Source organism: Scyliorhinus torazame, chromosome 15 (genome assembly GCF_047496885.1).
Source record: "Scyliorhinus torazame isolate Kashiwa2021f chromosome 15, sScyTor2.1, whole genome shotgun sequence".
Lineage (NCBI taxonomy): Eukaryota > Metazoa > Chordata > Chondrichthyes > Carcharhiniformes > Scyliorhinidae > Scyliorhinus > Scyliorhinus torazame.
Window position 1 is genome coordinate 190944770 of NC_092721.1, and position 22483 is coordinate 190967252.

Here is a 22483-nt window from a genome sequence, read left to right on the forward strand (position 1 = left end):
AATCCACCTAACCTGCACGTCTTTGGACTGTGGGAGGAAACCGGAGCACCAGGAGGAAACCCACACACACACACACACACGGGGAGAACGTGCAGACTCCGCACAGACAGTGACCCGAGCCGCGAATCGAACCCGAGTCCTCGGCGCTGTGAGGCAGCAGTGCTAACCACTGCGCCACCGTGCCGCCCCCATCAGAAGAAGATTATTGCGATGCTTTTACAACACATAGATTCCCGTGACCGGGCTGAGGTAATTCATGAAGGGCCCGCCCACTCCGTCATCTCAACCTTGCCCCTTGCCAGAGGTGTGCGGTGACCCTCGGGTTGAATCGCCACCCGGTCAGCTCTCCCCCAAGCCTCCGGTTATCTGGGACGATGGCGACTTTACTTTACTTCAAAGCAGTCCAGGTGTGGGCATATTTGAAAAGTCACCTTTAGCAGCAAACTGGGAGATGGCTTGGAGAGGAACCAGGGTGGGGTCAGGACATTGCACACAAACAAAAAGCTGCCAGCCGTGACCCCGCCCTCTCCTCGGAATCGGAGCCCGCCCCCTCCAACGACTGACCAATCGCTCAGAGCGTGACGGTCTCTCATTGGAGTAGAGCGTTGTCAATCAGATGGATTGACAGGTCTGGGTGGTACTCCCTCCTTCTCCTCCCCAGGAGGAGCCTCTGAAACAAATTCACTCGCTTTTTAATCGCAGCAGGGAGACACCCGGTCGGTCTATAAATAGGTGCTTTGCCAAAAGAAATACAATTTTTTGAAGAGTTGTCTCTGGCAGAAGCTAACCGTTGATTTGAGTTGAGAGGACAAGCTGTTTGGCCCGGGCTTTCTGCTCACCTGAGAGAAAAAAACTTTTGTCTTTTGAAGAAAACTTTTCGGAAACCATGTTGCTTCCAAGGACTCTCCTCTTCATCGGGCTGACTTTCGTCTTTGTTGGAACCAAAGGTAAGATCCATTTTCTCCTCCCCCCGGCCCCGTCGTATGTTTTATGTGAGGCGATGTTTTAAAAGTTCTTGAGGAAACTTTTTCTTCTCCCTGCTCGGATGCCTACAAAAGGGATCTCGGTTTCAACAGCCCTCCCCGCCCTCCTTAACCTTCACTGAGGGTGTTTTTTTTTTGTTGCGCCTTGCTCCCTTTTTGTGAGAGGTTTTTCCCCCCTCCCAATTCTTCCCCCTCCTGCTCCCAATTCTTCCCCCTCCTGCTCCCAATTCTTCCCCCTCCTGCTCCCAATTCTCCCCCCTCCTGCTCCCAATTCTCCCCCCTCCTGCTCCCAATTCTCCCCCCTCCTGCTCCCAATTCTCCCCCCTCCTGCTCCCAATTCTTCCCCCTCCTGCTCCCAATTCTTCCCCCTCCTACTCCCAATTCTTCCCCCTCCTGCTCCCAATTCTTCCCCCTCCTGCTCCCAATTCTTCCCCCTCCTGCTCCCAATTCTTCCCCCTCCTGCTCCCAATTCTTCCCCCTCCTGCTCCCAATTCTTCCCCCTCCTGCTCCCAATTCTTCCCCCTCCTGCTCCCAATTCTTCCCCCTCCTGCTCCCAATTCTTCCCCCTCCTGCTCCCAATTCTTCCCCCTCCTGCTCCCAATTCTTCCCCCTCCTGCTCCCAATTCTTCCCCCTCCTGCTCCCAATTCTTCCCCCTCCTGCTCCCAATTCTTCCCCCTCCTGCTCCCAATTCTTCCCCCTCCTGCTCCCAATTCTTCCCCCTCCTGCTCCCAATTCTTCCCCCTCCTGCTCCCAATTCTTCCCCCTCCTGCTCCCAATTCTTCCCCCTCCTGCTCCCAATTCTTCCCCCTCCTGCTCCCAATTCTTCCCCCTCCTGCTCCCAATTCTTCCCCCTCCTGCTCCCAATTCTTCCCCCTCCTGCTCCCAATTCTTCCCCCTCCTGCTCCCAATTCTTCCCCCTCCTGCTCCCAATTCTTCCCCCTCCTGCTCCCAATTCTTCCCCCTCCTCCTCCCAATTCTTCCCCCTCCTCCTCCCAATTCTTCCCCCTCCTCCTCCCAATTCTTCCCCCTCCTCCTCCCAATTCTTCCCTGTAGACTGGCACCCATTATTATAATTAAAAAAAACCACAACATTCATCCCAAATGAAAAGTGCCTTGCTCAGAACTTGCGAACAAACAATAATTAAAACTACTTTTGTTGTATCCTTCTTGTTGAAACTAGCTCAGTAGCTGTGGGTGCAATTCCAGGTTTCTTTCTGAGGTAGGGAGCCTGTCTAGTGGATTTTTAGTTTCACTGAGGCAATTGTGTAGAGCTGTGGGCAACCCAGAAAGAGGGAGGGTATTTGCTCCATAGAGCTCATCCCTGTTCAATGCTGGTGCCAACACCCTTTTTTTTAAAGGAATGTATATTTGCTTCTCCTCTCTCTATTCCCCCCCCCCCCCCCCCCCAAACAAAAACAAACTTTCCACTACTTTCAAACCCATCTTAAGTACAACACGGGTTTGTGCTTTGTTCAAAAAAAACTATGGACGCTGCACTTTCTAACTCCTCCTATTCATTTATAACCCCCCCCCCCAAACTCAACATGAGGGTCCCCTGGCTCCCCCAGTGGGCAACTCCAGCCTAGTCGCATGCATGTAAAAAATACCTGGCACCATGGCAGTGCCCCTGCCAGCAATGCCACCTGGCCACTGCCAGGGTACCCAGGTGGCATCACCATACCTAAAGGGCGTGGGGGGGAGGGGCTCCAATCCGCTTGGAGACCCCACCCCATAAGTGCCATACCATCTGGTCCCTGTGGGGACAGATGTTTTTTAAAAAATATATACTTTATTCATAAATTTTCTAATAAACATTACAGGACATTTTGAATTGTTGCGACTGTACATTTCCATCAAAGTTGCATGTTCACTTGGCTATTTTACATTCAATTGGGATGGCATTCAACAGGTTTCCTTGTTTACTTTACAATTCTTTCATAAGTATTTACATCGTCATTTTTCTTTCAATGCCATTACACATTGGAGTGTTAATGACCAGACCGAGGGGTTTTACACTGTTACCAGCCCCTCGATGTACATTTGTTGGGAGACCTTACACAGTGGTCTTTCCCCATTGCGCCTTGGCGGCAGCTGCCCCAAGCTTGAGTGTGTCCCTCAGCACGTAGTCCTGGACCTTTGAATGTGTCAGTCTGCATCACTCGGTCGGGGACAATTCTTTGCACTGGAAGATCAGCAAGTTTTGGGCAGACCAAAGAGCATCTTTCACAGAGTTGATGACCTTCCAGCAGCAGTTGACGTTTGTCTCTGTGTGTGTCCTTGGAAACAGTCCGTAGAGCACAGAGTCCTGTGTCACAGAGCTGCTTGGGATGAACCTTGACAAATATCACTGCATCTCTCTCCAGACCTTCTTTGCAAAGGCTTGTTTGAAAGTTCTGGTGATGAGGCGTTCTGCCAGATGACTCTGACAGTCTGCTCAGGGAACCGTCCAACGTCCTCCACAGTCTCCTTTTCCCTGAGGGCCTCAAGGACATTACTTGCTGACCACTGCTCCATTACTTTGTGGTCAAAGATGTTTTTCTTCAAAACGTTTGGGTAATGAACCAGGACAGGTGTTAGATTTGGAGGTAGGTGAGCACTTTGGTGATAGTAACCACAATTTGATTACGTTTACTTTAGTGATGGAAAGGGATAGGTATATACCGCAGGGCAAGGGTTATATCTGGGGGAAAGGCAATTATGATGCGATGAGGCATGAAATGAAATGAAATGAATGAGAATGAAAATCGCTTATTGTCACAAGTAGGCTTCAATGAAGTTACTGTGAAAAGCCCCTAGTCGCCACATTCCGCCGCCTGTTCGGGGAGGCTGGTACGGGAATTGAACCGTGCTGCTGGCCTGCTTGGTCTGCTTTAAAAGCCAGCGATTTAGCCCAGTGTGCTAAACCAGCCCCTTCAGAGCATGACTTAGGATGCATCGGATGGAGAGGAAAACTGCAGAGGATGGGCACAATGGAAATGTGGAGCTTGTTCAAGGAGCAGCTACTGCGTATCCTCGATAAGTATGTACCTGTCAGGCAGGGAGGAAGTGGTCGAGCAAGGGAACCGTGGTTTACTAAAGCAGTCGAAACACTTGTCAAGAGGAAGAAGGAGGCTTATGTAAAAATAAGACATGAAAGTTCAGTTAGGGTGCTCGAGAGTTAAAAGTTAGCTAGGAAGGACCTAAAGAGAGAGCTAAGAAGAGCCAGGAGGGGACATGAGATGTCTTTGGCAGATAGGATCAAGGATAACCCTAAAGCTTTCTATAGATATGTCCGGAATAAACGAATGACTAGGGTAAGAGTAGGGCCAGTCAAGGACAGTAGTGGGAAGTTGTGCTTGGAGTCCGAGGAGATAGGAGAGGTGCTAAATGAATATTTTTCGTCAGTATTCACACAGGAAAAAGACAATGTTGTCGTGGAGAATACGGAGATTCAGGCTACCAGACTAGAAGGGCTTGAGGTTCATAAGGAGGAGGTGTTAGCAATTCTGGAAAGTGTGAAAATAGATTAAGTCCCCTGGGCCGGATGGGATTTATCCTAGGATTCTCTGGGAAGCTAGGGAGGAGATTGCTGAGCCTTTGGCTTTGATCTTTAAGTCATCTTTGTCTACAGGAATAGTGCCAGAAGACTGGAGAATAGCAACTGTTGTCCCCTTGTTCAAGAAGGGGGGTAGAGACAACCCCAGTAACTATAGACCAGTGAGCCTTACTTCTGTTGTGGGCAAAATCTTGGAAAGGTTTATAAGAGATGGGATGTATAATCATCTGGAAAGGAATAATTTGATTAGAGATAGTCAACATGGTTTTGTGAAGGGTAGGTCTGCCTCACAAACCTTTATTGAGTTCTTTGAGAAGGTGACCAAACAGGTGGATGAGGGTAAAGCAGTTGATGTGGTGTATATGGATTTCAGCAAAGCGTTTGATAAGGTTCCCCACGGTAGGCTAGTGCAGAAAATACGGAGGCATGGGATTCAGGGTGATTTAGTAGTTTGGATCAGAAATTGGCTAGCTGGAAGAAGACAAAGGGTGGTGGTTGAGGGGAAATGTTCAGACTGGAGTCGAGTTACTCGTGGATCTGTTTTTGGGCCACTGCTGTTTGTCATTTTTATAAATGACCTTGAAGAGGGCGTAGAAGGATGGGTGAGTAAATTTGCAGATGACACTAAAGTCGGTGGAGTTGTGGACAGTGTGGAAGGATGTTACAAGTTACAGAGGGACATAGATAAGCTGCAGTGCTGGGCTGAGAGGTGGCAAATGAAGTTGAATGCAGAAAAGTGTGAAGTGATTCATTTTGGAAGGAATAACAGGAAGACAGAGTACTGGGCTAATGGTAAGATTCTTGGCAGTGTGGATGAGCAGGGAGATCTCGGTGTCCATGTACATAGATCCCTGAAAGTTGCCACCCAGGTTGAGAGGGTTGTTAAGAAGGCGTAAGGTGTGTTCGCTTTTATTGGTAGAGGGATTGAGTTTCAGAGCCATGAGGTCATGTTGCAACTGTATCAAACTCTGGTGCGGCCGCATTTGGAGTATTCCATGCAATTCTGGTCGCTGCATTATAGGAAGGATGTGGAAGCATTGGAAAGGGTGCAGAGGAGATTTACCAGAATGTTGCCTGGTATGGAGGGAAGATCTTATGAGGAAAGGCTGAGGGACCTGAGGCTGTTTTTGTTAGAGAGAAGAAGGTTAAGAGGTGACTTAATTGAGGCATACAAGGTGATAGGATTGGATAGGGTGGACAGTGAAAGCCCTTTTCCTCTAGCACGATGTCTAGCACGAGGGGACAAAGCTTTAAATTGAGGGGAGATGGATATAAGACAGATGTCAGAGGTAGGTTCTTTACTCCGAGAGTAGTAAGGGCGTGGAATGCCCTGCCTGCAACTGTCGTGGACTCGCCAACACTAAGGGCATTCAAATGGTCATTGGATTGACATATGGATGATAAGGGAATAGTGTAGATGGGCTTTAGAGTGGTTTCACAGGTCGACGCAACATCGAGGGCCGATGGGCCTGTACTGCGTGGCAATGAGGCCAGGCCCATCCTTCATAACACCGGGGACAGGTAGAACCTCAGTATGTAGTGACACTTGGTGTTTGCATACCGGGGGTCCACACACAGCTTGATGTAGCTGCACACAAAGGTGGCCATCAGGATGAGGGAGACGTTGGGTACGTTTCTCCCTCCCTTATCCAGAGGTTTGTACATGGTGTCCCTTTGGACATGGTCCATCTTGGATCTCCAGATGAATTTGAAGATGGCCCGGGTGACTGCTGCGGCATAGGATTGGGTAATGGGCCAGACCTGCGCTACATACAGGAACACCAAGAGTACCTCACACCTGATGACCAGGGTTCTTCCCTGCAATGGAGAGGGAGCGTTGCTCCCACATGCCCAATTTCTGTCTTACCTTGGCTATGCGCTTGCTCCTCCCAGTTTTTGGTGCACGCCCCAGCTGCTCCGAACCATATCCCCAGCATCTTCAGGTAATCTGACCTGACAGTGAAGGGGACAAAGGACCGGTCGGCCCAGTTCCCAAAGAACATGGCCTCGCTCTTGCCGCGGTTTACCTTGGCTCCCGAGGCCAGTTCAAACTGGTCGCAGGCGTCAAGAGCCTGCATACAGACGTGGGATCCGAGCAGAAGGCGGCGACGTCGTCCATGTACAGGGAGGCCTTGACCTGCACGCCTCCGCTGCCTGGGATCGTCACTTCTCTTCTACCCGGATCCTTCCTGATGGACTCGGCAAAAGATTTTATGCAGCACACAAACAGGGGAATGCCAAACAGCACTCACTCGAGGTCCCCGAGGCAGAGGAGGGATTGAATCCCAATGCCTCTGCTACCTTGCAGATCTGCACATTAGAGTAAGGCTTACTGCCTCTCTCTAATATGCAGATTTGCCAAAAAAGTGATCCTGCCCATTGTGGGCGGGTTTCTCCTTGCAACGTCTCACAAGATTGCGTTGAATCTCGCGAGACGTTGTGAGCCGGGTGGATCCCGGGAGCGAAGTCTCCCGGTTTTTGCCGGCCACGTTGTGCTGCAGCGAGCTGCTTTTTCGGCGCAGCGTCGCCGGAAGATCGCTCCCCCATATTCTCGGGATGTGCTGCTGCAGGCGAGGTTGCCACTCGTTGCCCATCTCTGTAAGTGTGCCTGAGGAAAGTGGCTGTGGGTCACTGAAGGTTACTCCAACAGTGTTGTCTGGTTTTTAAGCACATGTCGCGGCTGAATGCTTTTTAAAAGAATAATCTTTATTAGTGTCACAAGTCGGCTTACATTAACAGTGCAATGAAGTTACTGTGAAAACAAAATGCATGCGCACTCTGATGTGCAACAGGATCATCAACTTTGCAGTCTCTGTTCAGTGCATTATGTAATGACTTCTTGATGTTTGGGTGTTTCAATGCAGTTTTGTGAGTCAATATAAGCTTTTATCAGAAATAAGCCTTTAATCAGGGGGGAAAAGTAATCCAGAGGCCTGACCTAATAATCAGCAATCATAAATTCACCCCTCATAGCGAATTTGAAATTAAAATCCAGTGCCATTTAATAGCCGCTCATGTCCTTTTTAGAGGAGAAAACGTATCCTTGACTTATTTGTCTATGTCACTTACTCTTTGCCCTGAAGCTATTGCCATTTTAACACTGGGTGATACATGTAGTTACCATTTTCTTTTCAACAGGAGGAAGATTGGTAAGGGATGGGATTCTTAATTCCTTTTTTGAATTTAAAAACACAATCGATATAATGTTATAGAACTAAGGGCGTCATGGTGGCGCAGTGGTTTGCACTGCGACCTCATGGCGCTGAGGTCCCGGGTTCGATCCTGGCCCTGGGTCACTGTCCGTCCGGAGTTTGCACATTCCCCCCTTGTCTGCGTGGGTCTCAGCCCCACAACCCAAAGATGTGCAGGGGAGGTGGGATTGGCCAAGCTAATTGCCCCTTAATTGGGTAAAATAAATTGGATTCTCTAAATTTATATTTAAGAAAAGTTAAACAACTAACATGGAAAAAGTATTTGATCAGTTCAACCTTTAGAAAACATATTGCTGGATAGCCACTCAACAATATGCATCCCATTCAAAACCAAGTGCTTCTCATTTTGCACCTCGGATTATCTACCCATTGAAACCATGGGAATGATAGTTTCCAAGTCGATGTTGGTGTGACATGCTTCAGGAGTTGTCACTTAATTTTTAAATAATTCAATACAATATTCCGTATGTGAGAGTTGGGCACTGGAACTTGAACGAATTCAATTGTAAATGGTTTTGGCAATGAAAAGCTGCCTGCAGCTGCTACGGGATCTATTGTTCTGTCGCCAATTTGCATCCTTTTCCACAGGGTGTTGACCAATGTTTGGAGGAAACTGGACAATTAAATGGATGGGTTTGGAATGCACTAAATATTGAAGGTTGTACCGTGATGAGGTGATGCCGCTTGGTCCTGGGTGCAGAAGAATTTTGAAAGTTTTATGTTAATGTGATGTGGACATCACTGGCTAGGCCAGCACTTGGGGGGCTTTTCACAGTAATTTCATTGCAGTGTTAATGTATGCCTACTTGTGACCATAAAAAAAATTATTATTGTTGTTGTCCATTATTATTGTTGTCCATCCATAATTGACCTTGAGAAGGTGGTGCTGAGCAGCTGCCTTGAACTGCTGCAGTCCCTGAGGTGTTGATACACTCACTGTTGATTCTAGCATACAGATTTGAGCCCATGATCTTTAGAGATGAAGGGCCAGATTCTTCCCCAAATGTTCCAAGTTAATTTGTGGTGGTTTTTTTCGGGGCGCTTCCCGCCGTTATTCAATTACACTCAGTCACTTTTTGGGACCCTGGGGAGTTTCTCACCAGTTCCGTCCACACTTAGAATTTCTATGGGATTCCTGGGGGTCCTCTCTTCAGGCCCACCCACCTTTTACAGCACCCCCTTCCATCTAGGAACTCCACCCAACCTCCCAGCGGCCCCTACTTACCTGCCCTGATCTCCCCCACCCTTCAACTCCACCCTCATTTTATGGGCATGGCTCCCGGGCCCTTGCAATGCCACCCTTGCACTCGGGCAGTGCTCCTGCTAGCTTGGCAGTGCCATCCAGGCACCATGGTGGTGCCAGCAAGGCAGTGCCAAGGTGTCTGCATTCCAGAGGGAGGGCAGGGAGCCATCCTGCACTTACCCTGACCACTCAGCAGTCTCCGGTGGCCTGGGAGAGCCCCGGGTGCTATTCCACCTGGTTCATGTTTGTGTGGACCAGCACTGATCGGTGCCTGGCTGTAGCCTCCCTGGGGAGGCCGGAGAATCGTGGGGGGCCACTGGGTCCCACGCAGTAGGTCGCAAGTAGATTTCCGACCTACTTCCGCGAGCGTTATTCCATTGCCGCCCACTTGGGGCAGGGTTCCGACTCCGATGTCTCACGGGGCTCACTGTGTCGAGAGGCTCACGGCGGGTCTCTCCTGCATTCTCTGGCCATGTTGCGCTCAAGCGAGAGGACAACGCGGCTGGAGATTCGCGCCCAAAGTCCCTTCACTGTAATTTCTTGAAAGATTTGTGGCTACACTTTGAAACAAAAAAACTACAACGTTTGCTGTTCATTGATGGGGTCGCGACGAGGAATATTGTGCAGTCTACAACAGTGATGGCAATGGTCAGAAAGCTGTTTATCTGGATAACAATGGTACTCTTGAGTTCTCATGCTTAAGTTGACACAAATGATTACAGTTTGAATGCAAGGTCATGGATTGGGATAGGCAAAGATTCACAGTGCGGGGCTGTGATTTTTTTTTTAATGCAGAGATATTTCCTGCACTTGTGAGCGATTGTGGAACTTTAAACCATCTTTCCTTCTCCGATTTCAGTGGTTATAGAGAAGTGCCGACACAGACAATCTAATTGTGCACAGCATTGAAGAGGACTGGCCCAAATGGCCATTTGTTCTTCCCATAAATTATTGACTTTTAAAAAAAAATAATTTATGGACGTCATTGGCTGGGCCAGTATTTATTGCCCATCCCTAATTGCCCTTGAACTGAGTCGTTTGTTAGGCAATTCCAGAGGGCAGTCAAGAATCAACCATATTGCTGTGGGTCTGGAATTGCAAGCAGGCCAGACCAGGCAAGAATGTCATATTTCCTTCCCTAAGGCATCAATGGGGCCGTGGTGGAGATGGTTAGCAGCTTCAAATTCCTAGGGGTGCACATCTCCAAAAATCTGTCCTGGTGCACCCACGTCGACGCTACCACCAAGAAAGCACAACAGCGCCTATACTTCCTCAGGAAACTAAGGAAATTCGGCATGTCCACATTAACCCGTACCAACTTTTACAGATGCACCACAGAAAGCATCCTATCGGGCTGCATCACAGCCTGGTATGGCAACTGCTCGGCCCAGGACCGCAAGAAACTTCAGAGAGTCGTGAACACCGCCCAGTCCATCACACGAACCTGCCTCCCATCCATTGACTCCATCTACACCTCCCGCTGCCTGGGGAAAGCGGGCAGCATAATCAAAGATCCCTCCCACCCGGCTTACTCACTCTTCCAACTTCTTCCATCGGGCAGGAGATACAGAAGTCTGAGAACACGCACGAACAGACTCAAAAACAGCTTCTTCCCCACTGTCACCAGACTCCTAAATGACCCTCTTATGGACTGACCTCATTAACACTACACCCTGTTTGCTTCATCCGATGCCAGTGCTTATGTAGTTACATTGTATATGTTGTGTTGCCCTATTATGTATTTTCATTTATTCCCTTTTGTTCCCATTTACTTAATGATCTGTTGAGCTGCTCGCAGAAAAATACTTTTCACTGTACTTCGGTTCACGTGACAATAAACAAATCCAATCCAATCCTAAAGGGGCATAAGTAAACCAGATGGGTTTTATAAAGGCAAATGACAGCGGTTTCATGGTTATCATTAGACTGTTAATTCCAGATATTTTTTCTTGTATTCAAAATCCACATCTGCAATGGAGGGGCTGGAATCCAAATCCTCTGGATTACTATCCAATGATAATACCATTCCACCAATGCCTTCCCATGTGGGCTGTTGTGGAAAATCTAAAGATAACTGGACTTTTTTTTTTGAAGAATACTGAGCTGTGTAACAGTCTGCCTATTGTTAATTTTATATTAACTATACTAAGACAAGCTCAAAGATCGGTGGCACGGTAGCACAGTCATTAGCACTGTTGCTTCACAGCGGCAGGGACCTGGCTTCAATTCCGGCCTGGGGCACTGTCTCCCCGTGTCTGCGTGGGCTTCCTCTGGGCGCTCCGGTTTCCTCCCACAAGACCCGCTTGTTAGGTGAATTGGACATTCTGAATTCTCCCTCTGTGTACCCGAACAGGCGCCGGAATGTGGCGACTAGGGGATTTTCACAGTAACTTCATTGCAGTGTTAATGTAAGCCTGCTTGTGACACTAATGAAGATTATTATTATTCAGGCTAGGTGGATTGGTCATGCTAAATAGTCTCTTGGTGTCCAAAGATGTGCAGGTCAGGTGGGGTTATGGGGATAGGGTGGGTCAGTGGGCCTTGGTAGGTTGCTCTTTCAGAGGGTCGGTGCAGACCTGATGGGCTAAACGGCCTCTTTGTGCACTGCAGGGATTCGATGATTCTAAATGATGGGCATTGTTTAATCAAGTGCTCAGAGCACTTAGAGAGACTGTTGGGACACTGGCAGGTAGGCAATAAATATGTATGTATTGTCATTCTGGGACTAAACCCGTTTTTAAAAAAAAAAAAAAAAAAAAAATATTTTTGTCTAGTTTCATACTGCACCACGTGATTTGGGATTGAAATGCATATTCTAAACAATACAGATTTTAATAATGCTCCACAGTATAAACTTAAAACATTAGAAGGTGGAGATGGACCGTTGCATTTGAAGGATCTGATGGTGGGATACATTTTTGACCATGCCTATTTGAAGCGTTAATCCATGATTGTGAATCAGGGTCATGGATCAGACTGATGTTTGATGCCAGGAACTGCAGTAGCACGTTTATATTAAAAAAAAAAAAAAAAAAAGTCCTTCAATTTATGCTCCGTGGAGTTTTTATTTTTACTTTTGGAACTTAGTTTTAAAAGGCAAGCTAATACAGTCATGTGATGTGATATGTAACTTTATTTGGCATAGTCTGGGCATGGAATGTGAAACCGATATTTGAACCATTCTGAAGTAGAGTTTGGATAAAACTAGAATAATTAATTCACAGTCTTATTTTTTTCTCTCTCTCTCGCAACCTCGATCAGTGGATAGAAATAATATTGGAAACCCCTACCCTTTTTTTTTATTTGGACTGGATATGCTGCTGGTCCCAGGATAAATGACTCACAACCTAAAATGTCAGCTGAGGAAGATAATAATAATTTTTATTATTGTCGCAAGTAGGCTTGCATCAATACCACAATGAAGTTACTGTGAAAATCCCCTAGTCGTCACATTCCAGCGCCTGTTTGGGTACAATGAGGGAGAATTCAAAATGTCCAATTCATCTAACAAGCGCGCCTTTTGGGACTTACGGGAGGAAACCGGAGCTCCCAGAGGAAACCCATGCAGACACACTGAGACCGTGCAGACTCTGCACAGGCCGTGACCCAACCCGGGAATCGAACGTGGGACCCTGGCACTGTGAAGCAACAGCGCTAACCACTGTGCTACTGTGCCGCCCAAGTCGGAGGATATCGAGGCCCTCGAGTCAAGCTCATTGTTATCCTTGGCCGCACGTCTTCTAGCAGGGCCATGGTTAAGGATTTGAGATGGAGAGTGGGATTAGATGGACAGTTCTCTTTCAAAGAGCCGGAAAAGACCATGCACGATGAATGGCCTCCTCCAGTGCTGTAGGTAAATGGGAACGTTGTTTATTCAGTAGCTCTGCAACCAGTTTGTCGTTGATTCAGGTTGGAAGAGAATTTCTGAACCAAGAGTTCTGATTTGCATTTGTGAAGCTTGGCACCAGCCAAGGTTAAATGGTGTACGTTTGAAAGAGAAAATTGGTCGGGGAGGAGGGGGAATGAAATGAAAATGAAATGAAAATCGCTTAATGTCACAAGTAGGCTTCAAATGAAGTTACTGTGAAAAGCCCCGAGTCGCTACATTCCGGCGCCTGTTCGGGGAGGCTGGTATGGGAAATGAACCGTGCTGCTGACCTGCCTTGGTCTGCTTTCAAAGCCAGCGATTTAGTCCTGTGCTAAACAGCCCCAGTACAGGAATGATGGAGGAATATCAAGGTCAAGCCTCTTCTGAGATTTATAACTGAACTGATCCTTTGAGAATGTGCATTTATTTCGGAAGTGAGGCAAAATCCGTTCTCCTTGTGTTGATATGCATCACTGTAAATACACAAGGGGTTAACGTAAATACACTTAGACTAAATAAATACTACTAGGGAGAACCAGAGACATCATGACACACAGACATTCCATCAATAGGTCAGTAAGATAGGACACGACCAATGGGCATTCAAGACACATTCAGACCTGACACTACCATAGGGGGGCATTACACCAACACATATAAAAGGACACAGGACACATGCTCAGTCCCTTTCCAGTGGAGACACTTAGTGAGTACAGACAGGGTTGGTTGAAACACATCACACCCACCACGTGGATTGTAGCAGACTGGTTAGTTAGTCTGAGTAGCTATAGCAGGATTAACAGGAGAGCCGAATCCAAGTAGGAGAAGGGTTAATAGTTTAATAAATGTGTTAAAGCTATCTCCAAGTCTGAACCTTCCTTTGTCAGAGTGTACATCAAGGAAGCAGCTTGTGCTACGTCAAGAGCATAACAAAAAACTCCTATCTTGAGCTTCCTGTGTGGACTGATTTGTATGTGCTTTCAAAAAGCATTTGGTTCCCTTGTCCTTGATGCACAAAAAAAAAAAGTGCATGCAACCTGTATGTCCTGCAGCATTCTGAAATATGCAACCCTCCGTCTTGCATATGCATATGTAGTTTTTGGTGTTGCTGTATCTAAGTTTAAAACCTCGAGCACTTCACATGGAGGAGTGACTCCATGTCTTGAAGGTGAATGGTTTTCATGTGATACTGCAGATAGCTGTTTTTCAATGCAAATAGCAAAATATTAAGGAAAAAGTGTTTGATACCAATTTGAACATTGTTTTGCTGAAGTGATTTCTGTACCATATGGATCATGGAGCTTGTTTGACTATTTGTCAGTCTTTATCTTTTTAATCCTAGTTTCTCTTTCTTCCCCCATGTTTTGACATGTAATGGAATGCTGTGTAGTGCGGCAGTTTCTATCAAAGCTCTATGCATCTTCATCCATTTGCTGAGAAAGGTCTATGCGAACCATTGTCGGGAAGGTAACTCACTTGCCTTTTTTAAAATTCACTCACGGATGGTGACAAGGCCAGCATTTATTGCCCATCCCTGATTGCCCTTGAACTGAGTGGCTTGCTCGGCCATTTCAGAGGGCAGTTAAGAGTCCACTGCATTGCTGGGGTCTGGCGTCACCGATAATTCAGATCAGATAAGGATGGCAGATTCCCTTCCCTCAAGGACATTAAGTGAACCAGATGGATTTTTTACGGTGATCCAGTTGTGTCCATGGTCACCATTACTAAGACTAGTTTTTAAAATTCCAGATTTATTTAATTAACTGGAAGTTCCCCAGCAGCTGAGGTAGGGTTTGAGCTGTCAACTATCACAACACTGAAAAATGGCAGGGGAGAAGTTAGCAACATGTGTTGGGGTAGTAGGAGGCAAGTCTTGTATCGTTCAGTATTGGAAAAACCTTGATGAGATATTGGGTGTTTCAGGCTCACGTGAGAACAATGGTGGTAAAGTCATCAGTGACACTTCCTTTGATCGCTGTTAAATCTTAGTCATGTAGTTTTATTTCTTGGTATAGCGTTCTCTAACCAAGCAATCTGTCTATTTAATTTTTTAAAAAACGATGAAACCAGGACTTTGGAAACCCCTTTAACAAGCATCTTAACACCCCATCACCCTGAAGTTTCCACTGGAGTGGAACTAATCTGCTGAACAGGTGGGAAGCTGTTCAATCTCCGATGCCTCCAGGCCAGACCCAAGACCACCCTAACCTCTGATGTCGGACTGCAGTACGCAGGCGACACCTGGGATGCTGAGCTACAAACCATTGTCAATACATTCACTGAGGCATAAGAGAGAATGGGCCTCAAGACTAAACATCTGGCAAACAAAGGTCCTCTACCAGCCAGCACCTGGTTAAAAACTGCCCCCCTAACCATCAAGATCCATGGTGAGCCGCTGGGCAATGTGGATCGTTTCCCACACCTCGGGAGCCTCCCCTTGGCGTGAGCAGAGATGAAATCCAGCATTGACTCCAATGCGCCAACGCAAATTTCGGACTACTGAGGAACAGAGTGTTTGAAGACCGAGACCTCCAATCCAGCACCAAGCTCATGGCCGACACAGCAGCCATGGTCCCTGCTGTCCTGTATGCATGGATCATGTACAGCAGACACCTCAAATCCCTGGAGAGGTATCACCAATGTTGTCTCTGCAAAATCCGGCAAATCCGCTGGTAGGATAAGCGTATCCAGAGCGTCCTCTCCCAGGCCAATAACCCCAGTATCAAGACACTGGTCATGCTTGACCAGCTGCGATGGGCCGGCCACATTGCCCACATGCCCGACACGACTCCCAAAACAAGTGCTCTACTCCGAGCTCCGCAATGGCAAGCGATCACTTGGAGGGCAGAGGAAACGCTACAAGGACACTCTAAAAGTCTCCATAAATAAATGCAACTTCCCCATTGACACATGGGAATCTCACAAACTAGAGAAGCACCAACCACCTCAAGCAACACAGGGTGGAGCTCGCGGAGGCCAAGCAGAAAGAACGCAGAATCCAGAGCGTCCCACCCACCCACCTCATCAACACCACTTGCCAAACCTGTGGCAGAGTCTGCGGATCCGGGATCGGACTATTCAGCCACTGCAGAACCCACCTCCCTGGAGTGGAAACAAGTCATCCCCGACCGTGAGGGACTGCCATGAAGATGATGCTCCGGGACCAGATCCGAATCGGAGAAGTTGTGAATTTTCACCATAGTGTGGGCAGATCAAAGGGCTGTTGAGATATGTCGCAGGCTCATGGCAACACAGCATTTGTGTCTGTACGGGGGCTCTGAAGTTTTGCCATTCCACCAGCTTCACTGGAGAGACCAACGTGAAGAATCGATTGCCCTTGAGGCAAAGGCTTACAAGCCTTTTTGTTACTGGCTGTGCTTTAGCCCTGAAAGCCAATGTGAAAGTTGCCTCCATGTCGCAGTGTTGTTTCTTGCTGGAATACAAATTGAACCACATTGGCAAGTTAGCACTCCGTTCAAATCACAACTGTGGCACTTGGTGAAACTGAATTTGATGGGTTTAACCGTTTGAGTGCTGTGGAATTGGGGTTGGAGGTGGTGATGTTGGGGTGGGGGAAGGTTACTGGAAACATAACCGGATGGCTCCGCAACGTTTTCTCGCATCTGAGGACTGGGAACGAAGTTGACGGCCCGTTTTGTGGAGGCGAGCAGCCAATTAGTGCAATGAAGGCGCCACTAAATGGCCATTTGTGTCGGTGCTAGTATTTTACAACTTCAGAGTGGCTTCTGCCATTCTTAATGGGGCATTTAGGAAGTTTCCTCTCAACAGGTTGCATTAGTCGGCGTGTTGCTGACACTGGTGGGCTCGGCACCCTGAGGATGACATTGGGGTGCTAGTGCCTGTAGGAAAATCCAGCCCGGGAAGGAATAATTGCACAAGTTGGTTTCGATTATGGAATGAAGACAGCACAGGAGATGGCCATTTGGTCACTCCAGTGTGTGTTGGCCCTCTCTGCAAAAGCAACTCGGGAGGTCCCTCTCCTCTGCCCCTTCCCTGTAGCTCTGCAGTTTCTTTTACTTTGGTTGCTTTTCCAATCCCCTTTTGAAAGCTAATCCCGCCCATGGTGCATCCGAAGTTGTCACTACTCGCTGTGTGAAATTTGAGTGGCTTTCAAGGCTACATCACACAACTGTGTGTGTGTGGTATGGAATTTGGAGATAGTCAGATTGGGATCTGGACTTGAAACGTTGGCTCTTTTCTCTCCCTACAGATGCTGCCAGACCTGCTGAGATTTTCCAGCATTTTCTCTTTGGTTATTCCAGCATCCACAGTAATTTGCTTTTATCCATTTTTGAATACCGTAATAGAACCTGCCCCCAACACCCTTTCAGGATGTTTGCTCCAGAACCCAACCACCCTTCGCATCACTTCATCTCCTTTTTATTTCAATAAACATTTTATTGAGGTATTTTTTGGTGTTATAACAACAAAATAAACCATGTACATGAAACTATAAACACAGTGCAAAAGCTGTCTCGCTCCATTACAGGTCCCACCTTTATTAACCCCCTACTCTCAGCTAAACTAAACCCCCCCCCCCCCTTTCCCCTTCTGCTGACGATTAATTTTCCGTGAAGAAGTCGATGAACGGTTGCCACCTCCGGGTGAACCCTAACAGTGACCCTTTCAAGGCGAACTTGATTTTCTCCAAACAGAGAAAGCTAGCCATGTCAGTCAGCCAGGTCTCCGACTTCGGGGACTTTGAGTCCCTCCAAGCTAATAGTATCCGTCTCCGGGCTACCAGGGAAGCAAAGGCCAGAACGTCTGCCTCTTTCTCCTCCTGGATTTCCAGGTCTTCTGACACCCCAAAAATCGCCACCTCTGGACTCAGCGCCACCCTTGTTTTTAACACCGTGGACATGACATCTGCAAACCCCTGCCAAAATCACCTAAGCTTCGGACATTCCCAGAACATGTGGACATGGTTCACTGGTCCTCCTGCACATATTGCACATCTGTCTTCCACCCCAAAGAATCTGCTCGTTGTGACCCCGGTGAACGATCTGAAATTGTATCAAGTTGAGCCGAGAACAAGTTGTGGACTCGTCGACTCTACTCAACGCGTCCACCCATAGACCATCCTCTATCTTTCCTCCCAGCTCCTCCTCCCACTTGCGCTTCAGCTCCTCGGTCTGCGTCTCCTCTGACCTCATAAGTTCCTTGTAAATGTCAGAGACGCTCCCTTCTCCTACCCAACCTCTGGAAACTACCCTGTCCTGAATCCCCCTTAGCTGTAGGAGCGGGAAGGTTGACACCTGTTTACGTAGGAAGTCCCGCACCTGCAGATACCTGCATTTTGTTTCCCCTCGCCAACCCAAACTTCTCCTCCAGCGCCCTCATACTCTGAAAGCTCCTCTCTATGAACATAACCCCCATCCGCTCAATCCCTGCTCTCCGCCATATCCGGAATCTCCCATCCATACTTCCTGGGGCAAACCGGTGATTATTGCAGATTGGGGACCAGACCAATGCTCCCCATGTCTCCTCCATTGCCCCCAGACTCTCAGGGCTGCCACCACCACGGGGCTGGTGGAGTACCGTGCCGGCAGGAATGGCAAAGGCGCAGACCAATGCCCCCAAACTGGTGCCCTTGCATGAAGCCGTCTCCATACCCTCCCATGCCGACCCCTCCCCCACCACCCATTTCCTGATCATGGCTATATTCGCTGCCCAGTAATAGTTACTAAAATTTGGCAGCGCCAGCCCGCCCTCTCTCCGTCTCCGCTCAAGCATTACCTTCCTTACCCGCAGTGTCTTGCCTGCCCAAACAAAGCCAGAGGTCACTTTGTTGACCTGTTTGAAAAAGGACCGCGGACTAAAGATGGGGAGACATTGAAACAAGAACAGGAATCTCGGGAGGACCGTCTTCTTCACCGTCTGCACCTTCCCAGCTATGACAACGGGAGCGCGTCCCATCTCCGAAAATCGTCCTTCGTTTGGTCTACGCGCCGGGCCAGATTTAATTTATGCAGCCGGTCCCATTCCCGCGCCACTTGAATACCTAGGTACCTAAAGCTTCCCCCAACTAATCTAAACGGTAGCTCCCTCAATCGCCTCTCCTGTCCCCTCGCCGGGTTAGCAAACATCTCCCTTTTCCCCCATATTTAGCTTGTACCCCAAAAACAGGCCAAATTCCCCTAGAATCCTTATGATTTCTTCTATCCCCCTCTAATGGGTCCGATACATACAGAAGCAGGCCATCTGCATAGAGCGAGACTCTGTGCTCCAACCCCCCCCTCCCCCGGACCAGTCCCTTGAGGCTCTCTGAGCAATTGCCAACGGCTCTATAGCTAGCGCGAACAACAGTGGGGCGAAGGGGCATCACTGTCCCGTCTCCCGGTGCAGTCTAAAATAGTCCGATGTTGTCCTATTCGTCCGTGCGCTTGCCACAGGTGCCTGATACAGCAACCTGACCCAGTCAATAAAGCCCCACCCAAATCCGAACCGTCCCTGTACCTCCCACAGATAATCCCATTCTACCCGATCAAAAGCCTTTTCTGCATCCATTGCAATCACTACCTCCACCTCCCTACCTTCCGGGAGCATCATGATCACATTTAACAACCTTCTTACATTGGCCACCAACTGCCTACCCTTAACAAACCCCATCTGGTCCTCCCCAATAACATCCGGAACACAATCCTCAATCCTGGAGGACAAAATTTTGGCCAGCAGCTTGGTGTTCACATTCAACAGGGATATTGGCCTGTAGGACCCACACAGCTCTGGGTTCTTGTCCCGCTTCAGAATCAGCGAAATCGTGGCCTGTGACATCATCGGGGGCAGCACCCCTCTTTCCCTTGCCTCATTGAACATCCTCATCAACACCGGCACCAATATCCCAGAGAGCTTTTTATAAAACTCCACTGGTTACCTGTCCGGTCCCGGGGCTTTACCCGCCTGCATGGCCTTCAGACCATCCACTATCTCTTCCAACCCGATCGGGACCCCCAGCCCTTCTACTAGCTCCCCGTCCACCTTTGGGAAATTCAGCCCCCCCCCCCCCGCCCCAAGAGTTGTCTCATCCTCTCCGGCCCCGTAGGGCGTTCCGACCTATACAGCCTATTGTAGGAATCCCTAAACGCCTTATTCATCCCTGCTGAACCTCCAACCAGGTTCCCATCTCCGTCATTTACTTTCCCTATCTCCCTGGCTGCCTCCCTCTTTCTAAGCTGCTGTGCAAGCATTCTGCTTCCTTCTCTCCATACTCATAGATCACCCCCCTCGCCTTTCTTAGCTGCTCCACCGCCCTCCTTGTGGTTAACAAGCCAAACTCTGCCTGTAGCCTCCGTCATTCTCTTAAAAGCCCTGCCTCTGGGTTCTCCGCATACCTCCTATCGATCCGTAGTAGTCGATTCGTCTCTGCCCTGTGCACCTTCTCCCTATGGGTCGTTATCGAGATCAGCTCCCCTCTGACCACCGTCTTTAGTGCTTCCCAGACCACCGCTGCTGAAATTTCCCGTGTCGTTGACCTGCAGGGAGTTCTAAATACATTTCCTCAGCCGCTCGCACACCCCTTCGTCAGCCAAAAGTCCCACATCTAACCTCCATTGCGGGCGCTGGTTACTGTCTTTACTAACCTGCAGGTCCACCCAGTGCAGAGCATGGTCTGAGATTGTGATCGCCGAGTACCCCGTGTCCACCACCCCTGCCAGTACGGCCCTGCTCAAAATGAAGAAATCGATCCGGGAGTACACTTTATGCACGTATGAGTAGAAGGAGAACTCCTTCACCCTCAGCTGCCCAAATCTCCATGGATCCCCCCCCCCCCCCCCCCATCTGTTCCATGAAGCATTTTAATTCCTTTGCATTGCTGGCACCCTGCCGTTTTTCAGCTTGACCGGTCCAAGCCAGGGTCCATAACTGTGTTGAAGTCCCCTCCCATGACCAACCTGTGCGAGTGCAGATCCGGTATCTTCCCCGGCATCCTCTTTATAAACTCCACATCATCCCAATTTGGCGCATACACATTTACTAATAACACCTGCACCCCTCCAGTTTCCCACTAACCATAATGTACCGACCTCCCACATCCGAGACTATTCTACCCGCCTCAAACACCACCCGCTTATTGATCAGGAGCGTGACCCCTCTAGTCTTTGAATCCAGTTCCGAGTGAAAGACCTGACTGACCCAGCCTTTCCTCAATCTAATCTGGTCAGTTACTCTTAATGTGCGTCTCCAGCAACATTACCACGTCCGTCTTCAGTCCACTAAGATGCGCAAACACGCGTGCCCTCTTTACCGGCCCATTTAACCCTCGCACACTCCAGGTGATCAGCCTAGTTGGGGGGCTCAGTGCCCCCCCCCCCCTTCGCCGATCAGCCATCCCCTTTTTTGGGCCCGCCTCCAGCCCATGCTCTGTGCCTCCACCGGCCTGCCACCAGGCAGCCTCCGCCCCCAACCTCCTCTCTGCCCCTTAGCCCAAGTCCCTCCCTCGTCAGCAGAACATTCCCCCCCCCCCCCCCCCCCAGTAACAACACTCTGTAACCCAACACCTTTAATAAAGCAAACATATGCACACCCCTCACTGCGCTTCCGTTAGCTAGCCTGCCTAGCTCGCCTGGTGCCGGATCGTCTCCCACCTATTGTTCCCCCCCCCCCCCCATACAAACATACTCCAACATCAAACAATCCCCACACAATTGCCCGACAGAAAAACACCAAAATCTAAACAAGAACACCTCCATCCCCCAACAGTGCAAATGAAAACCTTAACTCACTCAGCTCTGCCACTGGTCCCAAATCAATACAGAAGGCATTACAAACAGCTTCCACAAAACGAAAAACTTTTTAAAAAAAGAACCGAGAAACAAAAAGCAAAAAAACATGGACATTGCAGCAAAGTTCAAAAGTTCTCAGTCCACCACCAGTCCTTTCCTTTTCACGAAGTCCAGGCGACTCGAAATAAAAGTGCTGTTCCTTGTAAGTGACCCAGAGATGGGCCGGATACAACAGTCTGAACGTCACCTTTTTCTTAAAAGGATCAACCTAATCTGGTTGAAGCCTGCTCTTCTGGCCATCTCCACACTCTGGTCTTGGTAGACCCGCAGGATACTATTGTCCCACTTACATCTTCGTGTCTGCTTGGCCCACTGTAGAATGCGCTCCTTAACAAAGTACCTGTGAAATCTCACCACCATTGCCCTCGTGGGGGGGGGGGGGGGGGGGGGGGGGGTGGTGGTCTCCCGCTCGTGGTCTCCCGCTCGTGGTCTCCCGCTCGTGGTCTCCCGCTCGTGGTGCCCTGTGAGCGCTGTCCACCTCCAATGGTAGGGAGAATGCCCCATCCTCCTTTGGCTTCTCAAACATATCTGCGATGTATGCCCCAGCGTCCGCTCCTTCGGACCCCTCCGGGAGCCCAACGATTCTCAAGTTCTGCCGGCGGGACCTATTATCTAGGTCCTCCACCTTCTCCAGGAGCTTCTTCTGCTGGTCTCTCAGCATCGCCACCTCCAACTCCACCGTAGTTTGATGTTCCTCCTGCTCAGCCAGCTCCTTCTCCGCCTTCTGGATCGCCCGATCTTGGGCGTCCAATCTAAGCTCCAGCCGCTCAATCGACTCTTATCGGGTCCAAGCAGTCCCGTTTCTGCTTAGCAAAGCCTTCCTGAATAACTTTCATC

The 22483-nt window shown here is 48.9% G+C and overlaps 1 protein-coding gene across 2 annotated transcripts in view; it reads left to right on the top strand.

The window, feature by feature from the left end:
- The first annotated feature begins 642 nt into the window (after window positions 1–642).
- The window catches only part of cd99 (CD99 molecule), a 98679-nt gene continuing 76838 nt past the window's right edge, over window positions 643–22483 (top strand). The window contains exon 1 of one of the 2 annotated variants that reach the window (XM_072477350.1): window positions 643–947. In XM_072477350.1, coding sequence (XP_072333451.1) covers window positions 887–947 — 61 coding nt within the window. In that variant the 5' untranslated portion in view covers window positions 643–886. The remainder of the gene's footprint in view (window positions 948–22483) is intronic. The other variant, XM_072477351.1, reaches the window with a different exon arrangement.